Below are 19,641 nucleotides of genomic sequence, written 5' to 3'. Positions count from 1 at the left end.
CGACTTATCCATATACCTTATCAGTATCTCTATGAATACTATAAAAAGCAATTCACATATATAGAGAGATATATGCTTAATGGTAGAACTCGAAAGTGAGCATTTTCTACACAATTATCTAGCATATTTGTTCGTAAATTGCAATTTTACAAAAAAATGCAAACCCAGTTTTGTAATAGACAAGGATATTAAATATGTATATATATAGGGCAGTTCGTTATGTTCACAAATTTTAATTCATAAAGTTTATACACTTTTAAATGTAAAACGGAAAGAATAACAAAAATACATGTTTGTGTACGAATTTTTACACACATTTTCCTTTTCTTTAATAACGCCTGTTTATGTTGTGGGTTTTCTTTAATCTATGCTCACGCGTTCTATCTTTGTATTTTTCTATATCTCTTTACACATTGTTTTTTTGTCCTACTTTTTTTCGTATATATATATCCATATATATATTTTTTTTTTTCTTACATTTGTTCTTTATTTGAACATAATATATTTCTACTTGAATATGGTCATATGAATTTAAATTATATATACTTTTATTATAGCTTAAACGTTGTGATTTTTATGTGTACATACGTATTAATGTGTATATCTTAAATCTAATAAATGTAATATACATATAATATTGCTGAGGCTTATATAGCAATAAAATTTAATTGTGTGCATATAATACTTACACACTTTATTTTTCTATATATATCCATACTCGCACATGTATACTACTTTGTGTTTTATTGTGCCAGTAATGAAAATATTATTTGTGTATATGACTTTTAATTTGTTTGTTTATTTAGTGCAAATTGCATTTTTTAGTTTTTCCATTATTATAAAAAAAATGAACTTATATACCTTCTATATTTTGGGAAACATAATGAGCAATTAAACTAACTCTTTTAAATACCATTATATTGCCTATAAATTGTTATTATAATTTTATCAGTAAATTTATAAAAAAAAAAATTGTTTTAATAGCTAGCTACTTATAATTTTTTTTTTAAGCTAGCCAACTTGTTAAACCATATTAGCTTGTTTGTATAAGTTCAATAAAAAAAAAAATAGACATTTTACAACGGCTAGCAATAGACCTATACACACACACACATACTAATCGCCTAACCATCCCTATAATTTAAAAATGGATAATTTTTTAATAAAGCTTAAGCAAATATCAGAACAATATAACAATCTGTTATTGGAAAAAAAAATAATAGACAAAAGAATTGCAAATGTAGAAGAAAATATAAATAAATATGAAGAGGTAAAACAGAAATCCATAAAAGAGGTTGAACTAAAGAAAAATCAATTATTAAAAAATAAAAATAAGCATTTAATAAAATGCCAAAAAATGGAAGAACTAAACAATAAACTTAATGAAATATTAATACGAAAACAAAGTATAGATGATGAAGAAGAAAAAAAAATTATAATAAAACAAATCGATACTATTAATAACACATATAATTTATTAAAAAATGTACAAAAATTAAATGATGCTATAGTTAAAGAAGATAATAATTATTATAAACTAATTAGCAAACAAATTAATAATAATGGTTTTAGTAATAAAAAAATATTAAATATGTTAAACTGTTTCATAATCAAAAGTAGGATAAATATACATGAAAAGGACTGTGATGAAAATAGTTCATTAAATAAGATTGGAAATCCTGTTTCGAGTGTGGATACTAATTCGAGTAGATCCATTCCTACAAAAGCCTCTACAACCAATTTCAAAACAATTCAAACTAATGAAATAATTAAAAAATTGATATACTTATTTTCGAACAACTATGAAACATTTCCTTTAGAAAAACAGCAATTCTTATTTGTTCTATTAATGAATATTTTAAAACATGTTATTTATCAAAAAGAAAAAATTGTTATACATGATAATGACAAAGACAAATCAAACCAAGTCATTCATAATTTTTTATATCACAATTATATATTATTGTAACTTTGTTATATTATTCTATTTTTGTAAACTTATTAACTATTTCGATATTTGTGTTTTTTTTTTATAAAAGCTAGTTATACAAAAAAAACGAAAAAAAATAAAAGTAATATTTTAAAAATATATAAATTATACATAGCATACAAAAAAAATATATGCACATCCAACACACATCATACATTAGCCTAAAGTTATATATACTTTTCTTGGCGTCGTTGTTTCCTATTATAATGTAATGGATAAAACTCTTCCTGATTTATAGTGTGATCGTATTTCCCTGTATGATTAATAACATATATAGCAAAATAAGTTCTTCCGAATTTTCGATTTCTTAAACCAATTAAATTATCAACCTTTTGTGGTAACATATCTATTTCTTTAGGATACTCTATAAAAATAAGAGCATCATTATCAAACAATTCACTTTTAGATATACTATGTACTAACTCACTATATATGATTTGCTCATATGGGGGTGTAAAAAACCCTAAATTATATTTGTCAAGTACATCAAATTTAAAAGGATTTTTTAATAATTCTAATACATCAGATCGAATTATTTTATTATTTAAATGTTGTATATTACATAATTTTAAATTTTCATAAATAGTTCTACAAGAATTTAATGATAAATCTACAAAAGTTACATTGTTAAGACCTCTAGAAATGCATTCTATACCTAAATTTCCACTCCCACTAAAAGCATCTATTACATTCATATTATTAAAATTAAATACTCCTAAATGGACTAGTATATTAAATAATGACTCTTTAACTTTACTCATCATAGGTCTTGTATAAGTATCTGGTGAATATAATTTTTTATTTTTAAGTATTCCTTCATTAATTGTTAATATTTTTTTCTTTTTATAATTTATATTAGCTGTTTCATTATATGTTTTTATTTTAAAAAAGTTATATTTTGATTTTATTTTACTATTAGGCAATCGTCTTATGTTTAGCTTTTCCTCTGGTATTCCATACTTGTCTTTTTTTATCACCTTTTTCTTTTTATTATTCAAATCTGGATTCACTTCATCTACCTCATTTTGTTCTTTTTCAAATTTTTTTTCATTTATATCTTCTTGGTATTCCACAAATTCTTCTTCCCCCTCTGATAAAGTATCATTATTTTCCCCCCTTTTATTTTCACTACTAAATATTTTACTCCCCTTAAATTTTGTATACCTATTTAATAGTTTATATTTTACAATGTTTGAATCATTCGGTTTTATAAAACTGTAAAAATATTTCTCCTTATCAAATCTATTTTTAATATACTTCCCTAAAATATTCCATTTTTTATTGGCCCTATAACATCGTTTACTATCAATATATGATTTATATATATCTTCGGGAAAATTTAATTTTTTATTTTCAACAAAATTTTTTTTTACATTTATTAGCAAAACTACCAAAGCTAATATTTTTAAAAAGCTCATTTGTCACAATTTATCATTTTTGATTTGTTTTTTACTCTATTTTTTGTCATTCCTTTTTTATTTCATTTTTTTTTAATAAAATAATAAAATTTGAAGTTAATTCGTATGAACATGTAAGCAAACTAGGGTCAACAAATTTTATTCATTGTCAATACCATTTTTATGTCATGGTTGTTTCTTTTAAAATTGTAAATATAATTAATGTGTGCCAAATAGTAAAATTATAATATGCATTTTTTTTTATGTGATATATTAAGAAATATAAATAATCAAAGGTTAAAAATATGAAGTGTCGTAAAATGCAAAAAAATAAGAGAAACGGAAACATGTAGGTATATAAAACAAAAAATGTAACATAGTCATACTAATGATATAATATGGAAAGGATAAAAATTAATAAATAAGTTAGTAAAAAATGAACAAATTAAAATTGTCCATATTTTTCAATTTAATTTTATCAAATAAATTCATTCTAATTATAAGAATTTTACACAAACTTTAATTTACCCTAAGGTTAAATGTATAGGCATATTTTTTAGTCCTATACAAATGCTAAGATTATCAAAAAAAAACATAAAGCCATAAAATATTAAAACATAAAAAAATATAATTATATAATACGTCTTATTATTCACAAAGAATATATAAGATTGCATATATTACTGCATATACAATAGGTAGTACATATTTTATAGATATGATCTGCATTCCTCCAGGTTCTTCGACGTCTTATGAAAAATTCTATATCCTTTTTCTATATTTTCAATAGAACTTACACAATCCAATCTTTCTTTTTCTTTATTTACTGTAAAAAAATAAATGACAACAAGCAATTATGCATTATAAATCGCATAAATGAATAAAAATGTTAGGAGATCAAAATTGAAATGCACAAATGGGTGTACATATTTTTCATGTAACTTAACAAAGAAATGCTACTTTAAAAAAAATTATTTCTTACGCTCGAGCCATAGTGAAATATCCAACATTATGTTTTTTATATCCTCCCTCAAATTGAATGTATATATCACCAATGGTATTAAACAACCCTGAATAATCTTAAAAAAAAAAAAAATGACATAAAAATTCCAAATAGCTAGCTAGCTAGCTAGCTTAGTAATATTTTTACATGTACAATATTTCATACGTAATATATATTACACAAACATGAATATAAAGTATTTCTAAAAAAAAAACTTACACCTTCGATAGGCAACTATAACATAATACATGCGTATATTTACTCCAGGTAAATGCTTAGGAATAATAACAATTAATTTTTTTTTTCCTCTAATATAATTAAAACTTAATCTCCATCTTGGCATATCTGAAGTAAGTTGAGTTTTTTTAGTAACAACCAAATTACTTAAAGAGCTCATAATTGAATTTGATAAATCTTTTTTTTCTTCTATTTCTATATGATGATTTTTTTTGAGAGTTATATTAAATTTATAGACAGAAAATTTACGAACAAATTGTTGATATATTATATTTGCATTTGAAAATATTTTTTTAACTGAAAAACTATCGTCATCATATGCTTTATTAAATTTTCTTTTCATTCGGCAAGTCCTTAAAGAAAAGTTATTACCATTGTGACTATTTCTATATATATTCCATTTAAATTCTTTTTCAAAATCATCATCACAATGAACATAAGCATCGATTTTATATGTCCCTAACACACCATCGTCTTTCAATAAATATGACTTTTTATAATTTTTAGCATATCTACTTACTTTCTTTTTTAAAACTTCTATATTTCCTTTTTTACTATTTTTTTTAGGTATATGCGCATGGATACCCAGAACAATACACATAAGTAGTAACAAATATTTACTCACCATTTTTTATATTTGTAATATTTCTATGTCGTTTTTTTATTTCAAATATGAATGTATAAATATGTTTATCACTTTTTTGTAACACTAAACATGTAACTATATTATTAATAACGGTCTAAATGTTTCACATAAATAACTAGACAAAATTATAAAAAAAAAAACAATTTCCAAATTTTATCACCACAAAATAGCGATCACATTAGACTGTAAAACATTGTTTATATATATTTTCTTTTTAATTAGTTCTCAAATTTTTAATTATTTTAATTTTGCGAAAATTTATTCCATTCTCTCAAAGTATATATATTCATAAAATTTTTTGTGGTTGCATTAGGATATTTATATGTCTGTCTTTATATTATACACATTTATAGAAATAAATGTCTATAAATATTTAGTTTTTTTTTTTTTTATAATTTTATATAAGCACTAATCCGCAGACAAATATAGACAATACAATTTTAGTCCCATTATACATAGAATTATTTTTTAATAATTTCAATGATGTATTCTTCTTAAAATGTTTCACCATTTTACTAATTGTATTTGTTTGAATAAGTAATGTAAAGTATAACACCAAAAGAATATGTATATATGTATTTCTTTATTTTTTCTTTATTTTATTTCCTAATCCTTTTTACTTCTGCCTTTAATTTTGTGAAGGAAGACAACATATTAGAAAGTGTGCACCAGAGTGGGCATTTATTTTATGAAAAATATAAAAACAATTTTAAAATAAATAAACAATTAAATTGAAATATAAGAGTATACATATTTTGACACATTTTGATAATTAAATTTTATTATAAATATTTTTCCCTTTCCATGTACCCACATATTAAGTCTAAAACTGTTTATTATTTTGTAAATATAAATATGCAATTATAGGAAAAAATAACAAAGCAACCCGTATTTTTTTATAAAAACATGTCGATTATTTTACTACGCATATATACATATATAAACAATGTAAAGACAAAAATATTTAGTGCCACTTTTTTAATTATTAATTTTAATTTTCAAAAATAACCAAACAACCAGATGATTAATACTTTATTATATTCCCCTAATATTGTCATGCAATAATAAAAATATTTAATTAATGAGGGAACATATTTTATTACTTTTTTTTTTATTATTTGTAAATATGCATAAATTGCAACAAGTAATTTTATGCTTTTCAAAGTTCATGCATTAAAAAAATTATAGTAATATATGTTCTTTTTTAGTATGAAAAGAAAAAAAGTTATCTATCATTAATTAAATAATTCCTTTTATAGTTATATCAAAATATTATTATTTTTTTTTATCATATGCAACATAATTATGCTTATGATTTATTTTTTTAAAAAAAATATATTATATAATAAATGGTAGTATATATTACTAATCATTCAATAGTAACCAATTAATTGCATATGATAAATCGATATACATATATTTTTTTTAAACTGCTTTAGTATTTATATTTTAATTAATTCATGTATATTATTCACGTTGCAAAGTTTGTATAAATTTGTTTTTGTGTGTTTAACAGTTTTTAAGTTAATCTTTCATTTTTAAAAGCTGCTCCTGATTTATATAATGATATAGGCTAATAAAAGGAAAACCACACTTACATAAATGTAAACACAAAATAAATTTGCATAAGCCTATTTTTTTCCCCCTACTATGTGAGAGTAATAATATATTTCTTTGCAATGCTAAAGGAAAAACCAAGAAATGCAAAAATAAAAAATAAAGCAACCACAACACTCATATAACATTCTCAACCGAAATAGATGGAGATAAAAAGTTTAATCTTCTATTTTTACGCACTCATATTAGCAATCATATATACAAAATGTGTACATACTATACTAATATCAACAGCATCAAACAATGATGGCGCAGCAAAAGAAGAACAAGTAAAGGTTGTCACAATTGTGAATAACACCATGAAATCAAAAATAGAGTATAGTAACAATTATCGAGAGTTAATATATTTACTAAGAGACATTTTAGCTACCCCCCAAAAGCCATTTAAAGAAACAACAATTACAAAGAGATTCAGACCATTAAATATAAAATTATTATCACACAATGCATTTTATAAAAGTGCTAGCAACGAAATAGTTAACTTTTTTAATTTGCTAAAAGCAAACTATAATCATTTATTTAATAATCATATTTCATCAGATAAATTAGATGAATATAATGACAACTTTGATGAGGCGCGTAAATATTTTAATAGTTTATTTAATGCAAATAAAAATAAAGAATATGACGTTGAGAAATATTTTCTCAGTTACTATAAACTAAAAAAATATATCAATTTATCAGTATCTATAAATTTTAGATTCTCTACTGGATTTATTATTTTGATAGCTCAAATCGATCAAGCTAATAATAAGTTTAATTTAAAATTTACAGATTATTTAACAAGATCTGATATAAAGGTATTAGAAGATTCTCAAACTGGATTAAAAGATAATGATCTCATTATTGAAAATTTAATTAGTACAATGAAAGGCCTTAGAGTTTATATAAATACTGGAGTATTTGATTCCCCTAAACGTCATTTAGAACAATTATGTTCAAAATATGATTATGATATTCCATCAAAAAATTGGCTTTCCTACTTCCATCCACACAATGAAACATTATGTCGTGTTCAAGTAGTTGGAAATGGTGATTGTTTTTTTTCTACATTAAAACATTTATTATTTCAAAGTGGAATTGATACTACAAATTATTCACCTCCTAAAAATGTAAAAGAAAGTAACTTTATTCCTTGGTATTTAAACACAATAAGAAAACACCCTGACAAAACACCCTTTAACGTAATCGATCTTAGATATATAACAACATATTATACTATTAAATATTTTCCGGGATATAATAAAGACAGTGATTTAGACTCAAAATCTTTAAAAAGTATGCTCGAAATGCTAACCAATTTGGAATATTCAAACTATAATTTAAAAAAAAAATCATTAATTACCAAGGTGCAATCTAAATTTTCAATTTCAAAACTTTTGGGTCTTGAGTCAGGGTTGGCGAAAAAAATAAAATCCATTTTTATAAAAAAAAAAGATAAAAAAGCACGTAAAACTAATAAAAAATCTATTCAAAAAAAGTCACAAAATGCAGATCCAAAATATAAAAAAAATAAATCTCAAGGAGTCATACAAGCACCAAACGAATCAGAATCAAATAAACCACCTGCTTTATCTAAACGTGATGTGTATACTAAAGATAATAAAAGGTATGATGAATATAGTGATGACGAAGATGAAGAAGATGAAGAAGATGAACAGGATGAACAAAATCAACAGAATGAAGAGGAAGTATATAACTATGACGAGATTTTGGAAGATCTTCATGGGTTCGATAACAGAATGTTTGAATTAATTTTTTTCAAATTAATATCACTAAAAGAAAATAATATAACTGATTTTGGAATTCGTAATATTCCATCAAATTTAATTCCAACCTTAAAAGGAAAAGTTTATAAATCCAAAGTTTTAGCTTCACATTTATACGCTAAAACTCCAAAAAGAGGTGATGTTTTTCCATTTTTTAATTTTCATGATGTAACGAAGCAATTACATCACCCATTTAATAAGTACAGTTACCATAACAAGGATATATATGCTGTTATTCTACATACAACTTTTCATAAAGTAATAACAAGAAAAAGAGATAAAAAAAAAACATATAGTATGTTATTTGCTGTACCTGGGGATGATTTATCTTACTCTTCAATACTTAATAATGATTATCATTTTGCACCCCATTCAATAATTGTTGAAACAAAAACTATGCAACAAAAAGCAGCTGCATTATTTTTCGGAAGAACAAGACCTGGACATTCACATTGGGGTGATGAAACTGATTATAATGCTTTTCAAAAAATGTTTAATATTGGATTAATCACATTTATGCACGACTCAACTAAATTATTTTTTCCTAAAATGAATTTTAATGAATATCCTAAATATTTTTTAATCTATTTTTTTTCGGAATTGCATTTTGAGCCTGGAGTTCATGTCTCTTATGACCAAGGTACCCCAATATATAATTTATCTTATGATCGAAATAACATTCCCAATTCCATACTAACCATATCATAATTATTACTCTATTGATACAATCACTAATTATGTTTTCATTTTTTACAATTTGTTTGATTTAAAATTCGAAAAAATTGTAAAACATATTGCCTTTTCTTCTGTTTCTTCTACTTTATTCTGTTTTATTCCGTTTTAGTTTTTTCAATTTTTCATAATTTTTTTTGTACCATTTTTATCTCGTTCCTTTTGATTTCTTATCAAGTTTGTTTCTCAATCTTTACAAACTCTTTGACTATTTGAAATACATGTTTTTATTAAAATATATCCATACACACTTAAAAAAATAAGAGAATGGAATAAATGAATCCCCATATGCTTATGCATTGGGAAAAAATACCGATTCTCTTTGACAACACATAAGATAAAAAATGCTTCTTACAATTTTCAAACTTATTACCTATGCATAAATTGTAAGGAACTTGTTTTTATAAAATAATAATTTATATGTGGCTTTAAATATATTGAGCATATTTTTATAACTTCCTGGGTTATTAATCCTGACATAATTGTAGTTAAATAGTTAGAAGAAACATGTTTAAGCTTATCTAAATCTTCAAATAATTTATTACTAATTTTTATTTTTTCCAATAACGTATTAACATTAACATCAATATAAGACATGCTTCGTAATTTTTGATTATCCATTTTGAAAAATAAAAATGTGCCATCTTTATCATTACAATTTTGTTTTACTACTTCCTCTTCTACTTCTCCCTTTTTTATGTTATTAAAATGGGTGTGCCTCCCAAAGTTTAGCAAGTCCTTTTTGTCATTGCAAAGTAGTAGTTCACTGCTTGCTAAGCTGTGCTCTTCCCTCAACCCGTCTGAGGAACAATCCCCATTATCATTTAAACTGCTACCTAAACTATTATCATGATTACATGAAACACTGTGTAAATAATAAAAATACAAAAAGTTTTCCATCAATGTTTGGTTTTTATTGACCCTCTCTTCACTATCAACAAAATTTATGTAAAAAAAATTTGAAAATAAATAGACAAAATGAGAAATTTCAAAATCCTTTTTAAAGTTATATTTTTTTTTTTTTTTTATAATTAAAAATTTAATCTCTTTTTCATCCTCATATTTTCTTTTTTTCAAAATAGTTTTAATCTCGTTTATTCCTCGAAATGGTTCTACATTTTTACTTCCATCATTATTGCCATTGTATAAATATGGCATATATTTTTTTTTTTTTATAAAACTTTTATAGATAATTAAAAATAAATATATATGGTTATTACACCCTTCATTAGTTATATAATTATTATTTTGTAAAATGAATTTTATTCTTTTTTTAATATTCAATAAATAAATAAAATAGTCTACCTTATTCAAATTTCCATAACTTATATTTGTTAATTTTATTTTGTCTTTAACACATTTTATTATTTTTTCAGATCTTATTGTCTCATTAATTTCATAAGAAAAGTTATGATAAATTTTTGCTAAAAATAATATTTTACTTAATTCATTATTTGTTTGAAAATTTAAATAATCTACATCATTTATATATTCCTTTAAGTCGTCATATAACGATAAAGCTATGTTGTAATAATAAGAAAAGGAATATGTACTATCATTACAACTTAATTTGTTTGGTTGTTTTTTCCCCATATATATATGCTTTCCTATTCTTATATTTAAATACCCTATAACATTAGTAACATTACAAGTAATTATTTTTTTATTATATTTTCTACACACTTTTTCAATTTTTAAATTATTTTTTACAGACAAGTTACATATCAATATATCATAATTATTATCATTCATTATATTATTATAAAAATAATCAATAGGATTATTAATAACACATTTTATATTTGCATTTTTATTTATATTTATCAAGTTCTCTTTTATTATATTACATTTATATTTATGTAATTTACTTGAATTGTTCAACATATAATATTTTAAATCATTCTCACCAACCTTTTGATCGTCTATAATTGTTAAGTTATGTACTCCACTCAATAATAAACCTTTACAAATTTCAAAAATTATTAAATCACTTCCTAAAAAACAAACACAACTACTCATTAAAATATCCTGATGTTCTTTTCCCCATAATGAAATTTGACGCTTATATTTCTCAAGCTCGTTCATGTTTTAAATTGTCAATCCATTTCTTTACTCCTTTTCATTATTTCTATGTAGAGAATCCAAATAGCAAGTAAAACTATACTCTTCAACCTACTCTCCTACATATATAACAAACATACTCATGATTACCCAACATGCAAGAACATACTAGCACATACAAGTATGGAATTCATTTATTTATCAAGGATTTATAAAAATGGTAGGAAATAAATATTCGTAATCAAACTGATAAATAAACAAGCTTTCAGATTTATGCTCCTTTCTTAATTATAGAAAAGAAATTTCAATTTAAAAATTTCTATAGCATAATTAAAAAAAAATTAAACTCCATTTAATTATTAATACTACTTAAACATAAGAAGTTATAACAACTTATTATTGTTAATGTTTTAAAAAAAATATTCATAATTCAATGTAAAACAAATTAAGCATATCAAATAAAAATTTAATAAAAAATTAAAGTATAAAAAATTAAGAGTAATATGCATACATCTTTTATATATACATTCCCCAATTTGGGTAGTGTATGAATTTTTTAAAAAATGAAAAAAAAAAAAAATTTACAAAAAAATTGTATCCCCTTTAAGAATGTTACACATAATGCAGCTAGAATAAGTTTGTTTTTTTTTTATATTTTTTGTTTTTACTTTTTTTTCTAAAAACATCATGCATATCAATACTATCACCTGTTTGAAGTTTCACACCCAAAATCTTTTCTGTTTCTTTTCTCTTCGATATATATTTTTTTATCGATTTTTTTCTTTGCATAAGTTCAGGATAATGAACTTTTTGACTCTTATCAAATTTACCACCTAATAATTTAATCTGATGATTCTCTACATTCTTTCTTTGAAATTTATTTAAATGAGGTAAAGTCAATTTTCGAATTTCATGGACAGCATCCATAAAAGTTTTTTTCATCTCTCTTTTTTCTTTATATTCTTTTTCTCTCTCTTTAACTTCTCTACTCATTTCAAACTTATTTTTTTTCTCATCCAGATTTTTATGAAAACGGTCACTACTCTTGCTATTACTCATTATGTTATCCTTTTTAATTTCCATCTTATCAAATGTCACTTTTTTTTTACTTTTTTCAATTTGGTTTGATTTATTATTTTTAACTTTTACAGAATCAAATAAAAGATTATTATATATAGGTTTGTTACTATTCAATTTGATATCCTCGTCTTTTCCTTCTTCACTATCACTTAATTCATTGCTATACATGTTTATATTATTTTTTTCTTTTCTAAATTCTGTTAATAAATTATTATCTTTTATATAACTATTTTCATTTAATTTATTTTTTAAAATATTATCATTATCAATATATTCTTTTTCTTTTTTTAAATCTGTCATATTTATTTTTTCTTCTTTTTTTCCATCTTCTTCTGATGAACTAAACCCCCATAATTCATCCATATATTTTTGTACCTCATCTTTTTCATAATTATTTTTTTTATTCTTTTTCTTTTTTACTTTATCACCTTTTTTTATTTCACTTTTTTCCTTCTTCTTTTTCATTATGTAGTTATATCACTATCATCAATAAATAAAAATTTTATAAAAATCTTTGGATAGTACCTCCATCAAACTATCTCTACTCTTTTTATTTTACTTTAAAGAGTTAGAAGTTTACTAAATATTTTAGCAAAGAAAATTATTTCATTACTTTTTAATTTATTTTTCTTTTAACGACAAATTTTATTTTCATAAAAAAAACGTGGCACAAAAATGACATTCATGTTGCTAATAATTATTACGTGCTGGGGATGACATACATTATTGAATTATTTTTTGGCGTTATAAAATATTAAATTATTTATATTTTTTTTTATTATTTAATTTGGTAAAAAATATATATAAATTAATCAACATAAAGGTTTAATTTTTCCTAAAGATTTACATAATTTTTTACAAGAAAAAAGGATAACCCTCTTTATGCTTTTTTTTTCCGTTTTAAATAAGCATACATATAAATATAGTTCTTCATATGCCATATTATCCATTTTTACATAATGCCTGTCCCTACATTTTTAAAATGTGAACTATACATGTAGCAATGATATACATTTATTACATATGCATAATACATAAGTACACCTAAAGCATAAACTATTTACTCTATTTCACAAAGGAATAGCTATAACTGCTATATAAAATAATACTAAATAATATACATATACCTTTTTTAATTATAAATTTTTACATTTTTCAATATATTCTGTAATCAAAATGGCGACTACGAATAAAAAGTTACAAAAAATTATGACCCAGCCAATAGTAATCATACATATCTATACCTCACAAAAAATAAAAACTCAATACCATATATTATTATTATTTTATTATTATTTTTTATTACTCTTATGAATACATTACTTGTCTTTGTTCTCCTTTTCTTTAGAACCAAATATTTCGGTTTTTCACGAACCAAACGGTTGTACAAATTTGGCTATACGATAAACCGCATACCAGAATCGAAGGAAAAATTCTCGTTAGTTTTTAGCAATGTTGAAATTTTAGAGAAATTCATATATATAAGCAAATATGCACACTTTTTCCCATTTTTTCCCCATTTCTTCCCCATTTTTTTTTTCATTTTTTAGGGCTTTGACGAATATATGAATATGGTTTTAGATGAGTCAAAAGAAATTTCCGTTAAAAAAAATACAAAAAAAGAATTAGGGAAGATTTTATTAAAAGGAGACACAATAACTCTTATTATGGAAGCGTAAGAAAAATAGCATACATGACAATGCTCCTTTTCCTATTTATTGCCATGCACATCCTCATGTACATAGTGTTATAAATAACCTTTCCCAATCTAATCCTTTTTATTTTTCTTACTTTTTACAGAAAAAAAGATGAAGAAGAGGAAGAAGAATAAGAATATGGACACTAAAATATAATTTTTTTACATTTCTTATATCCGTCCTATCTTATAAATTTCATTTTTTTTTATCATATTTTTTTTTTACTATTCCATCCCCATTATGTTTTCAAACTATTTGTACAACATAAGCATTGTTTTATTTATTATACTTTTTTAATATTATTCTATTTTTAAATGTAAATACCCTATTTATATAATTTCTATACCTCAACTTAACGCACATATAGTGCAAATCAAATTTCAAAAATACAATTCATTTTAAAGGAATATAACAAAATGATACTACAAATAACTATACATATTCTTACTTATTTACTAAACTTTCTTTTACTGTCTTATAAGTTCTTTTTTATAATATTCTTTTTCAAATTTAAACCCTTAAAGGTGCTAGCCATATTACATTCCCTTTAAGGGGAAACCCTCATATTACTAATTTAAAATATGCCACACTAAACTAATTAATATTGTAAAACAAAAGAAGAATTAAATTTTTTTATATGCCATATATTTATTTAAACATTCTTCTTATCCATAATTAACAACCCTTTTTGAAAGGGATTAAGATTATAGAACAAATAAAAAAAAAATTAAAAATGTGATATGCATAGTTGTGAAATATAATAATACCATTGACTTTTTCAAATAACTTAAGATGTAAAAATAAAAAAGCAATAAAAATATAAGTTTTAAAATAATTTATAAACAAATTAAAATAAATTAATTTAAACAAAATATTTATTATATATGTGTAAAGCTATTTCTTTTAATATAACCCATGAAATTGTATAAGTAAGCATATGCATATATAAATATTATACATATTATATATCTAGTTAGTGGTGAAAAAATATTTATATGCGCATTTATCAATCTATGTATTTATAATTCACTTTCCTACAATATCTTTATTTAATATTATTTAAAAAAAAAAATAAATCATATAAAATAGCCAAAACAGCCAAAATAGCACAAACCATAAAATTTACTCTACTTATGCTGACGCCTTTTTTACCTATTTTAAAAAAAAAAAAATTTATTCGACAATTTTTTTTTAATCATAAGTTCATTACATTATTCGAAAATAATTTTAAAACAAATATTATCAAACTTCATTTTACAACAATGACTGAAAAAAGAGAGCATGTCACTCAAAATCAAAAAAAAAGTAAACCCACACCTCCAAAGTAAGCCCATCAATCCATGCTATGCATATGCATATTATGCTACATTTTACCTGACTTGTTAATAAAAATGTTACACTTTTTTCAAACCTTTTATGCTCAAAACGGGCATATACTAGCTTAGAAATTATAATGAATAAACATTTTTATAATATTATTTTGCTTCACAATTTATAGGGACACAAAAAAAGATGATGAAGCAGAGTTAGATCCAAGATTGTACCATGAAAATCGATCTAAATTTATTTTAGATCAACAAGCAAAAGGTGTAAATATATACCCACATAAATTCGAAAGAACAATTACTATTCCTGATTTTATAGAAAAATATAAAGACTTAGAAAATGGAGAACACTTAGAAGAAACTATTTTAAATGTTACTGGAAGAATAATGAGAATTTCATCCTCTGGTCAAAAACTAAGATTTTTCGATTTAGTAGGTGATGGAAAAAGAATACAAGTATTAGCAAATTTTTCATTTCATGATAAAGAAAAATCAAATTTTGCTGAATGTTATGATAAAATAAGGAGAGGTGATATAGTAGGTATTATTGGATTTCCTGGTAAAAGTAAAAAAGGAGAATTAAGTATATTCCCAAAGGAAACTATTATATTATCACCATGCTTACATATGCTACCTTTGAAATATGGTTTGAAAGATACAGAGATAAGATATAGACAAAGATATTTAGATTTACTTGTTAATGAATCTACTAGAAATGTATTTATTACTAGAACAAAAATAATTAGCTTTTTAAGAAACTTTTTAGATAATCAAGGTTTTATAGAAGTAGAAACTCCATCTATGAATTTAACAGCAGGTGGTGCTAGTGCACGCCCATTTATTACACACCATAACGAGCTAGATATCGACCTTTATTTAAGAATTGCTACTGAACTACCATTAAAAATGCTAATAGTTGGTGGATTAGATAGAGTATATGAAATTGGAAAAGTTTTTAGAAACGAAGGAATAGATAATACACATAATCCTGAATTTACATCCTGTGAATTCTATTGGGCATATGCTGATTACTATGATTTAATTAATTGGTCAGAAGAATTTTTTTCAAAATTAGTATATCATTTATTTGGTACATATAAAATATTATATAATAAAGATGGACCTGAAAAGGATCCAATTGAAATTGATTTTACACCTCCATATCCTAAAATATCTTTAGTAGAAGAATTAGAAAAAATTACAAAAGTAAAATTAGAACAACCATTCGATTCTCCAGAAACTATAAATAAAATGATAAACATCATAAAAGAAAATAATATTGAAATGCCTAATCCACCTACTGCTGCTAAATTATTAGATCAATTAGCATCACATTTTATTGAAAATATTTATCAAAATCAACCATTTTTTATAATTGAACATCCTCAAATTATGAGCCCACTTGCTAAGTATCACAGATCAAAACCAGGATTAACAGAAAGATTAGAAATGTTTATATGTGGAAAAGAAGTATTAAATGCATATACTGAATTAAATGATCCATTCAAACAAAAAGAATGTTTTTCGGCACAACAAAAAGATAAAGAAAAGGGTGATGCTGAAGCATACCATTGTGATGCAGCTTTTTGTACTTCTTTAGAATATGGATTACCACCTACAGGAGGGTTAGGATTAGGTATTGATAGAATTGCAATGTTTTTAACAAATAAAAATTCTATTAAAGATGTCATTTTATTCCCTACAATGAGGCCAGGAAATTAATACTAATGCATATTTTTTTTTTTTTGCAAAATTTATATACATATCTGTGATATTTTTTAACATATACACATTAATACATATAATTATTTGAATGTATACTAATACTAGGCACATAAAATAATCATTTGCACTTTTTCATACTCCACTTAATTGCAAAGCATTTCAATATGAACTTTTTTTAAGAACTAAACTTTTTTTTTTTCAAAAACTTTTTTCTAAACTTTGGATATTATATACGATTTTGCTTCATTTTGAAATTGTATAACAACACTAAATATATACAGTTCTGTCTACATATTATTACAAATTTTTTAAAATATAAGGAACAGATTTTACAATGTATATACACCTCTCAAACAAAATTATACTTGTATAAAATTTTTTTTTATTATTATAAAACTTAATACACCAATTTGGCTATATATTTTTTTTTTTGCTTTTTTTTTCTGCTTTTTTTTCTGTACAAGCAATAAAAATTTGTATAAATAGGAATGAATTGTACATAATATTTTATAGCTAGCTATGAAAGCCTTTTCATTTTTTAGATATTATATTATTTCTACACCTTTCAAATATGAAAGACAGTCGCTTATGCAAATTTGATGTTAATTACTTTTTAAAGAGTTGTGTAGAATTAGAAAAGTCATATGAAAATATTTTAGATGAAAAAAAAAAAAATGAGTTAAGCCTCTCCGATGCGTTGAAAAATGTTCATTGTATTAAGGAAAAATACGAAAAAGAAAGGAAAAGTATGTATATAAAAATGTAGAGAACTATTTTGATGTACAACCCTTTTAGTCATTTATTACACACACATATATTATCTTTAGCATTCTAAATATGATTACATTTTCATCAAATTAAATAACTTTTAGATAATTTAGAGTTATCACAATATATTTCCAAATATACCGATGAATTAGTAAATAATCAAAATTGTACAGAAAAGTAAAATAATCCGAAAACATATTTTTTATTTAAATCAAATAATTTATGTTATTGCTATCCATATGTCTGCATATTTACTTTTTATCAAAATAAACAGCTATGAAATAGTGAAAAAGCAAAACACAAACTATAAGAAAAAAATAGAAACCCTTAAAAGGGAGAAAGAACAAGGTAATATTATTTAAATATCACCAAACTTGTTAAAAAAAAACGAAAAAATGTGTTTTACCCTACATGGCTAAGCATGTTCCCAATACATAACCATGTATATAATTGCTTGCTTACTTACTCATACCCCTACTCCATATGCATATCATAGAAAAGGCAAACTCAGAAGAAAAAATAAGAAATATGGAAAATAAATACAGTAAAGAAATCGGGCTATATGAAGTTCAAATGGTTAGACAAAAATAATCTGCTTATTATATTGGGTTGCTTTGCATTTATACATACTTACATTTCCATGCTCATTCTCAGAGGGAAAATATAAAAAAACTGAAAGAATTAGAAAATAAGCATACCGAATTAAAATCGCAAATATCTTCTAAGGAGTAATAAAACAAAACCATATTTTTTTTAATAAAAATTTATCTATACTAATAATGCAATGCTAAAATTTTTCTGTACATACATGTATATATAGGCCCCATTTTTATGGCTATTTTAGTAGTTTAATAAATCATAAGTCAAATTTCTATTCTCTTAGTTTACAGTTAAATAAATTATCTTTAGCATTAAAAGAAATTGAACAAGAACAAGAAAAATTAAAATTAAAACATGAACTCCAAATTAATAATCTGATAAAATCTAATGAGGAAAATATTAAAAAAAAAAAGGTATATAAAATTTTATAACTAATAATAGTATATTTACAAAGAGATTACCCAATTTATTTCACATTCATACTTCATAAAAATTATAGGACAATATAAAAGAAATAATAAACAATAGTGAGAATTTAACATTAACACATTTAAAAAATAAACACAAGCTACTACAAAAAGTAATACATACACATTTTTTATGCCAATTTATTTGTCTACTAAAATTATGTCGTATTTCTTATAAATATATTAACCAGTACAATTTTACACACACATACATATATTTTTTTTTTTATGACTATTGTTGTGTATATTTCAGAACTTTACAGCATTGGAAAAAGAACATTTAAATTTGAAAAAAAGCATAAATAAAACGACAAAAATACAAAGAACTTTAGCTGGAAATCCAACAAATAAAAACAATCAAAACTCATATAAAATATAATTATAAATTCGTTCTATAAACATTTTGAAAAATAAAAAAATACTTTTCCAATATTGCCAAATGGCTAGTAAAAAAAAAAAAAAAAAAAAAAAAAAAAAAAATCTAGCGATATAATATTATCTTATGCATACATAATACCATTTTGTGG

General features: G+C 23.2%; 9 protein-coding genes across 9 annotated transcripts; 5 read left to right on the top strand and 4 right to left on the bottom strand.

Annotated features, from left to right (window-relative positions):
* Positions 1-1,147: 1,147 nt before the first annotated feature.
* Positions 1,148-1,969, top strand: PVVCY_1306660 (conserved Plasmodium protein, unknown function; the record flags this gene model as incomplete). The annotated part of the gene is made up of 1 exon (XM_008624336.1): positions 1,148-1,969. One exon carries the CDS (start codon positions 1,148-1,150, stop codon positions 1,967-1,969), a length of 822 nt encoding a protein of 273 aa, XP_008622558.1.
* Positions 1,970-2,157: 188 nt separating this feature from the next.
* On the bottom strand, positions 2,158-3,408 carry PVVCY_1306650 (N6-adenine-specific methylase, putative; the record flags this gene model as incomplete). The annotated part of the gene is made up of 1 exon (XM_008624335.1): positions 2,158-3,408. One exon carries the CDS (start codon positions 3,406-3,408, stop codon positions 2,158-2,160), a length of 1,251 nt encoding a protein of 416 aa, XP_008622557.1.
* A 798-nt stretch (positions 3,409-4,206) lies between these two features.
* Positions 4,207-5,255, bottom strand: PVVCY_1306640 (conserved Plasmodium protein, unknown function; the record flags this gene model as incomplete). The annotated part of the gene is made up of 3 exons (XM_008624334.2): positions 4,207-4,213; positions 4,370-4,457; positions 4,610-5,255. The coding sequence occupies 3 exons, from the start codon at positions 5,253-5,255 to the stop codon at positions 4,207-4,209; spliced, it is 741 nt and encodes a 246-aa protein (XP_008622556.2).
* Positions 5,256-7,033: 1,778 nt separating this feature from the next.
* Positions 7,034-9,367, top strand: PVVCY_1306630 (conserved Plasmodium protein, unknown function; the record flags this gene model as incomplete). The annotated part of the gene is made up of 1 exon (XM_008624333.1): positions 7,034-9,367. The coding sequence occupies one exon, from the start codon at positions 7,034-7,036 to the stop codon at positions 9,365-9,367; it is 2,334 nt and encodes a 777-aa protein (XP_008622555.1).
* A 210-nt stretch (positions 9,368-9,577) lies between these two features.
* On the bottom strand, positions 9,578-11,476 carry PVVCY_1306620 (ubiquitin-activating enzyme E1, putative; the record flags this gene model as incomplete). Its single annotated transcript, XM_008624332.2, has 2 exons — positions 9,578-9,641; positions 9,765-11,476. 2 exons carry the CDS (start codon positions 11,474-11,476, stop codon positions 9,578-9,580), a joined length of 1,776 nt encoding a protein of 591 aa, XP_008622554.2.
* A 603-nt stretch (positions 11,477-12,079) lies between these two features.
* On the bottom strand, positions 12,080-12,997 carry PVVCY_1306610 (conserved Plasmodium protein, unknown function; the record flags this gene model as incomplete). The annotated part of the gene is made up of 1 exon (XM_008624331.2): positions 12,080-12,997. The coding sequence occupies one exon, from the start codon at positions 12,995-12,997 to the stop codon at positions 12,080-12,082; it is 918 nt and encodes a 305-aa protein (XP_008622553.2).
* A 711-nt stretch (positions 12,998-13,708) lies between these two features.
* Positions 13,709-14,363, top strand: PVVCY_1306600 (small nuclear ribonucleoprotein E, putative; the record flags this gene model as incomplete). Its single annotated transcript, XM_008624330.1, has 4 exons — positions 13,709-13,756; positions 13,881-13,970; positions 14,083-14,207; positions 14,333-14,363. The coding sequence occupies 4 exons, from the start codon at positions 13,709-13,711 to the stop codon at positions 14,361-14,363; spliced, it is 294 nt and encodes a 97-aa protein (XP_008622552.1).
* Positions 14,364-15,362: 999 nt separating this feature from the next.
* On the top strand, positions 15,363-17,276 carry PVVCY_1306590 (lysine--tRNA ligase, putative; the record flags this gene model as incomplete). Its single annotated transcript, XM_008624329.2, has 2 exons — positions 15,363-15,553; positions 15,728-17,276. 2 exons carry the CDS (start codon positions 15,363-15,365, stop codon positions 17,274-17,276), a joined length of 1,740 nt encoding a protein of 579 aa, XP_008622551.2.
* Positions 17,277-17,850: 574 nt separating this feature from the next.
* Positions 17,851-19,493, top strand: PVVCY_1306580 (conserved Plasmodium protein, unknown function; the record flags this gene model as incomplete). The annotated part of the gene is made up of 8 exons (XM_037634806.1): positions 17,851-18,025; positions 18,152-18,224; positions 18,322-18,395; positions 18,544-18,623; positions 18,702-18,775; positions 18,895-19,060; positions 19,147-19,227; positions 19,368-19,493. 8 exons carry the CDS (start codon positions 17,851-17,853, stop codon positions 19,491-19,493), a joined length of 849 nt encoding a protein of 282 aa, XP_037490853.1.
* Between the last annotated feature and the right edge of the window lie 148 nt (positions 19,494-19,641).

Source organism: Plasmodium vinckei (genome assembly GCF_900681995.1).
Source record: "Plasmodium vinckei vinckei genome assembly, chromosome: PVVCY_13".
Lineage (NCBI taxonomy): Eukaryota > Apicomplexa > Aconoidasida > Haemosporida > Plasmodiidae > Plasmodium > Plasmodium vinckei.
Note: the sequence above shows the minus strand (reverse complement) of the source record. Positions and strands in the feature narration are given on the sequence as shown.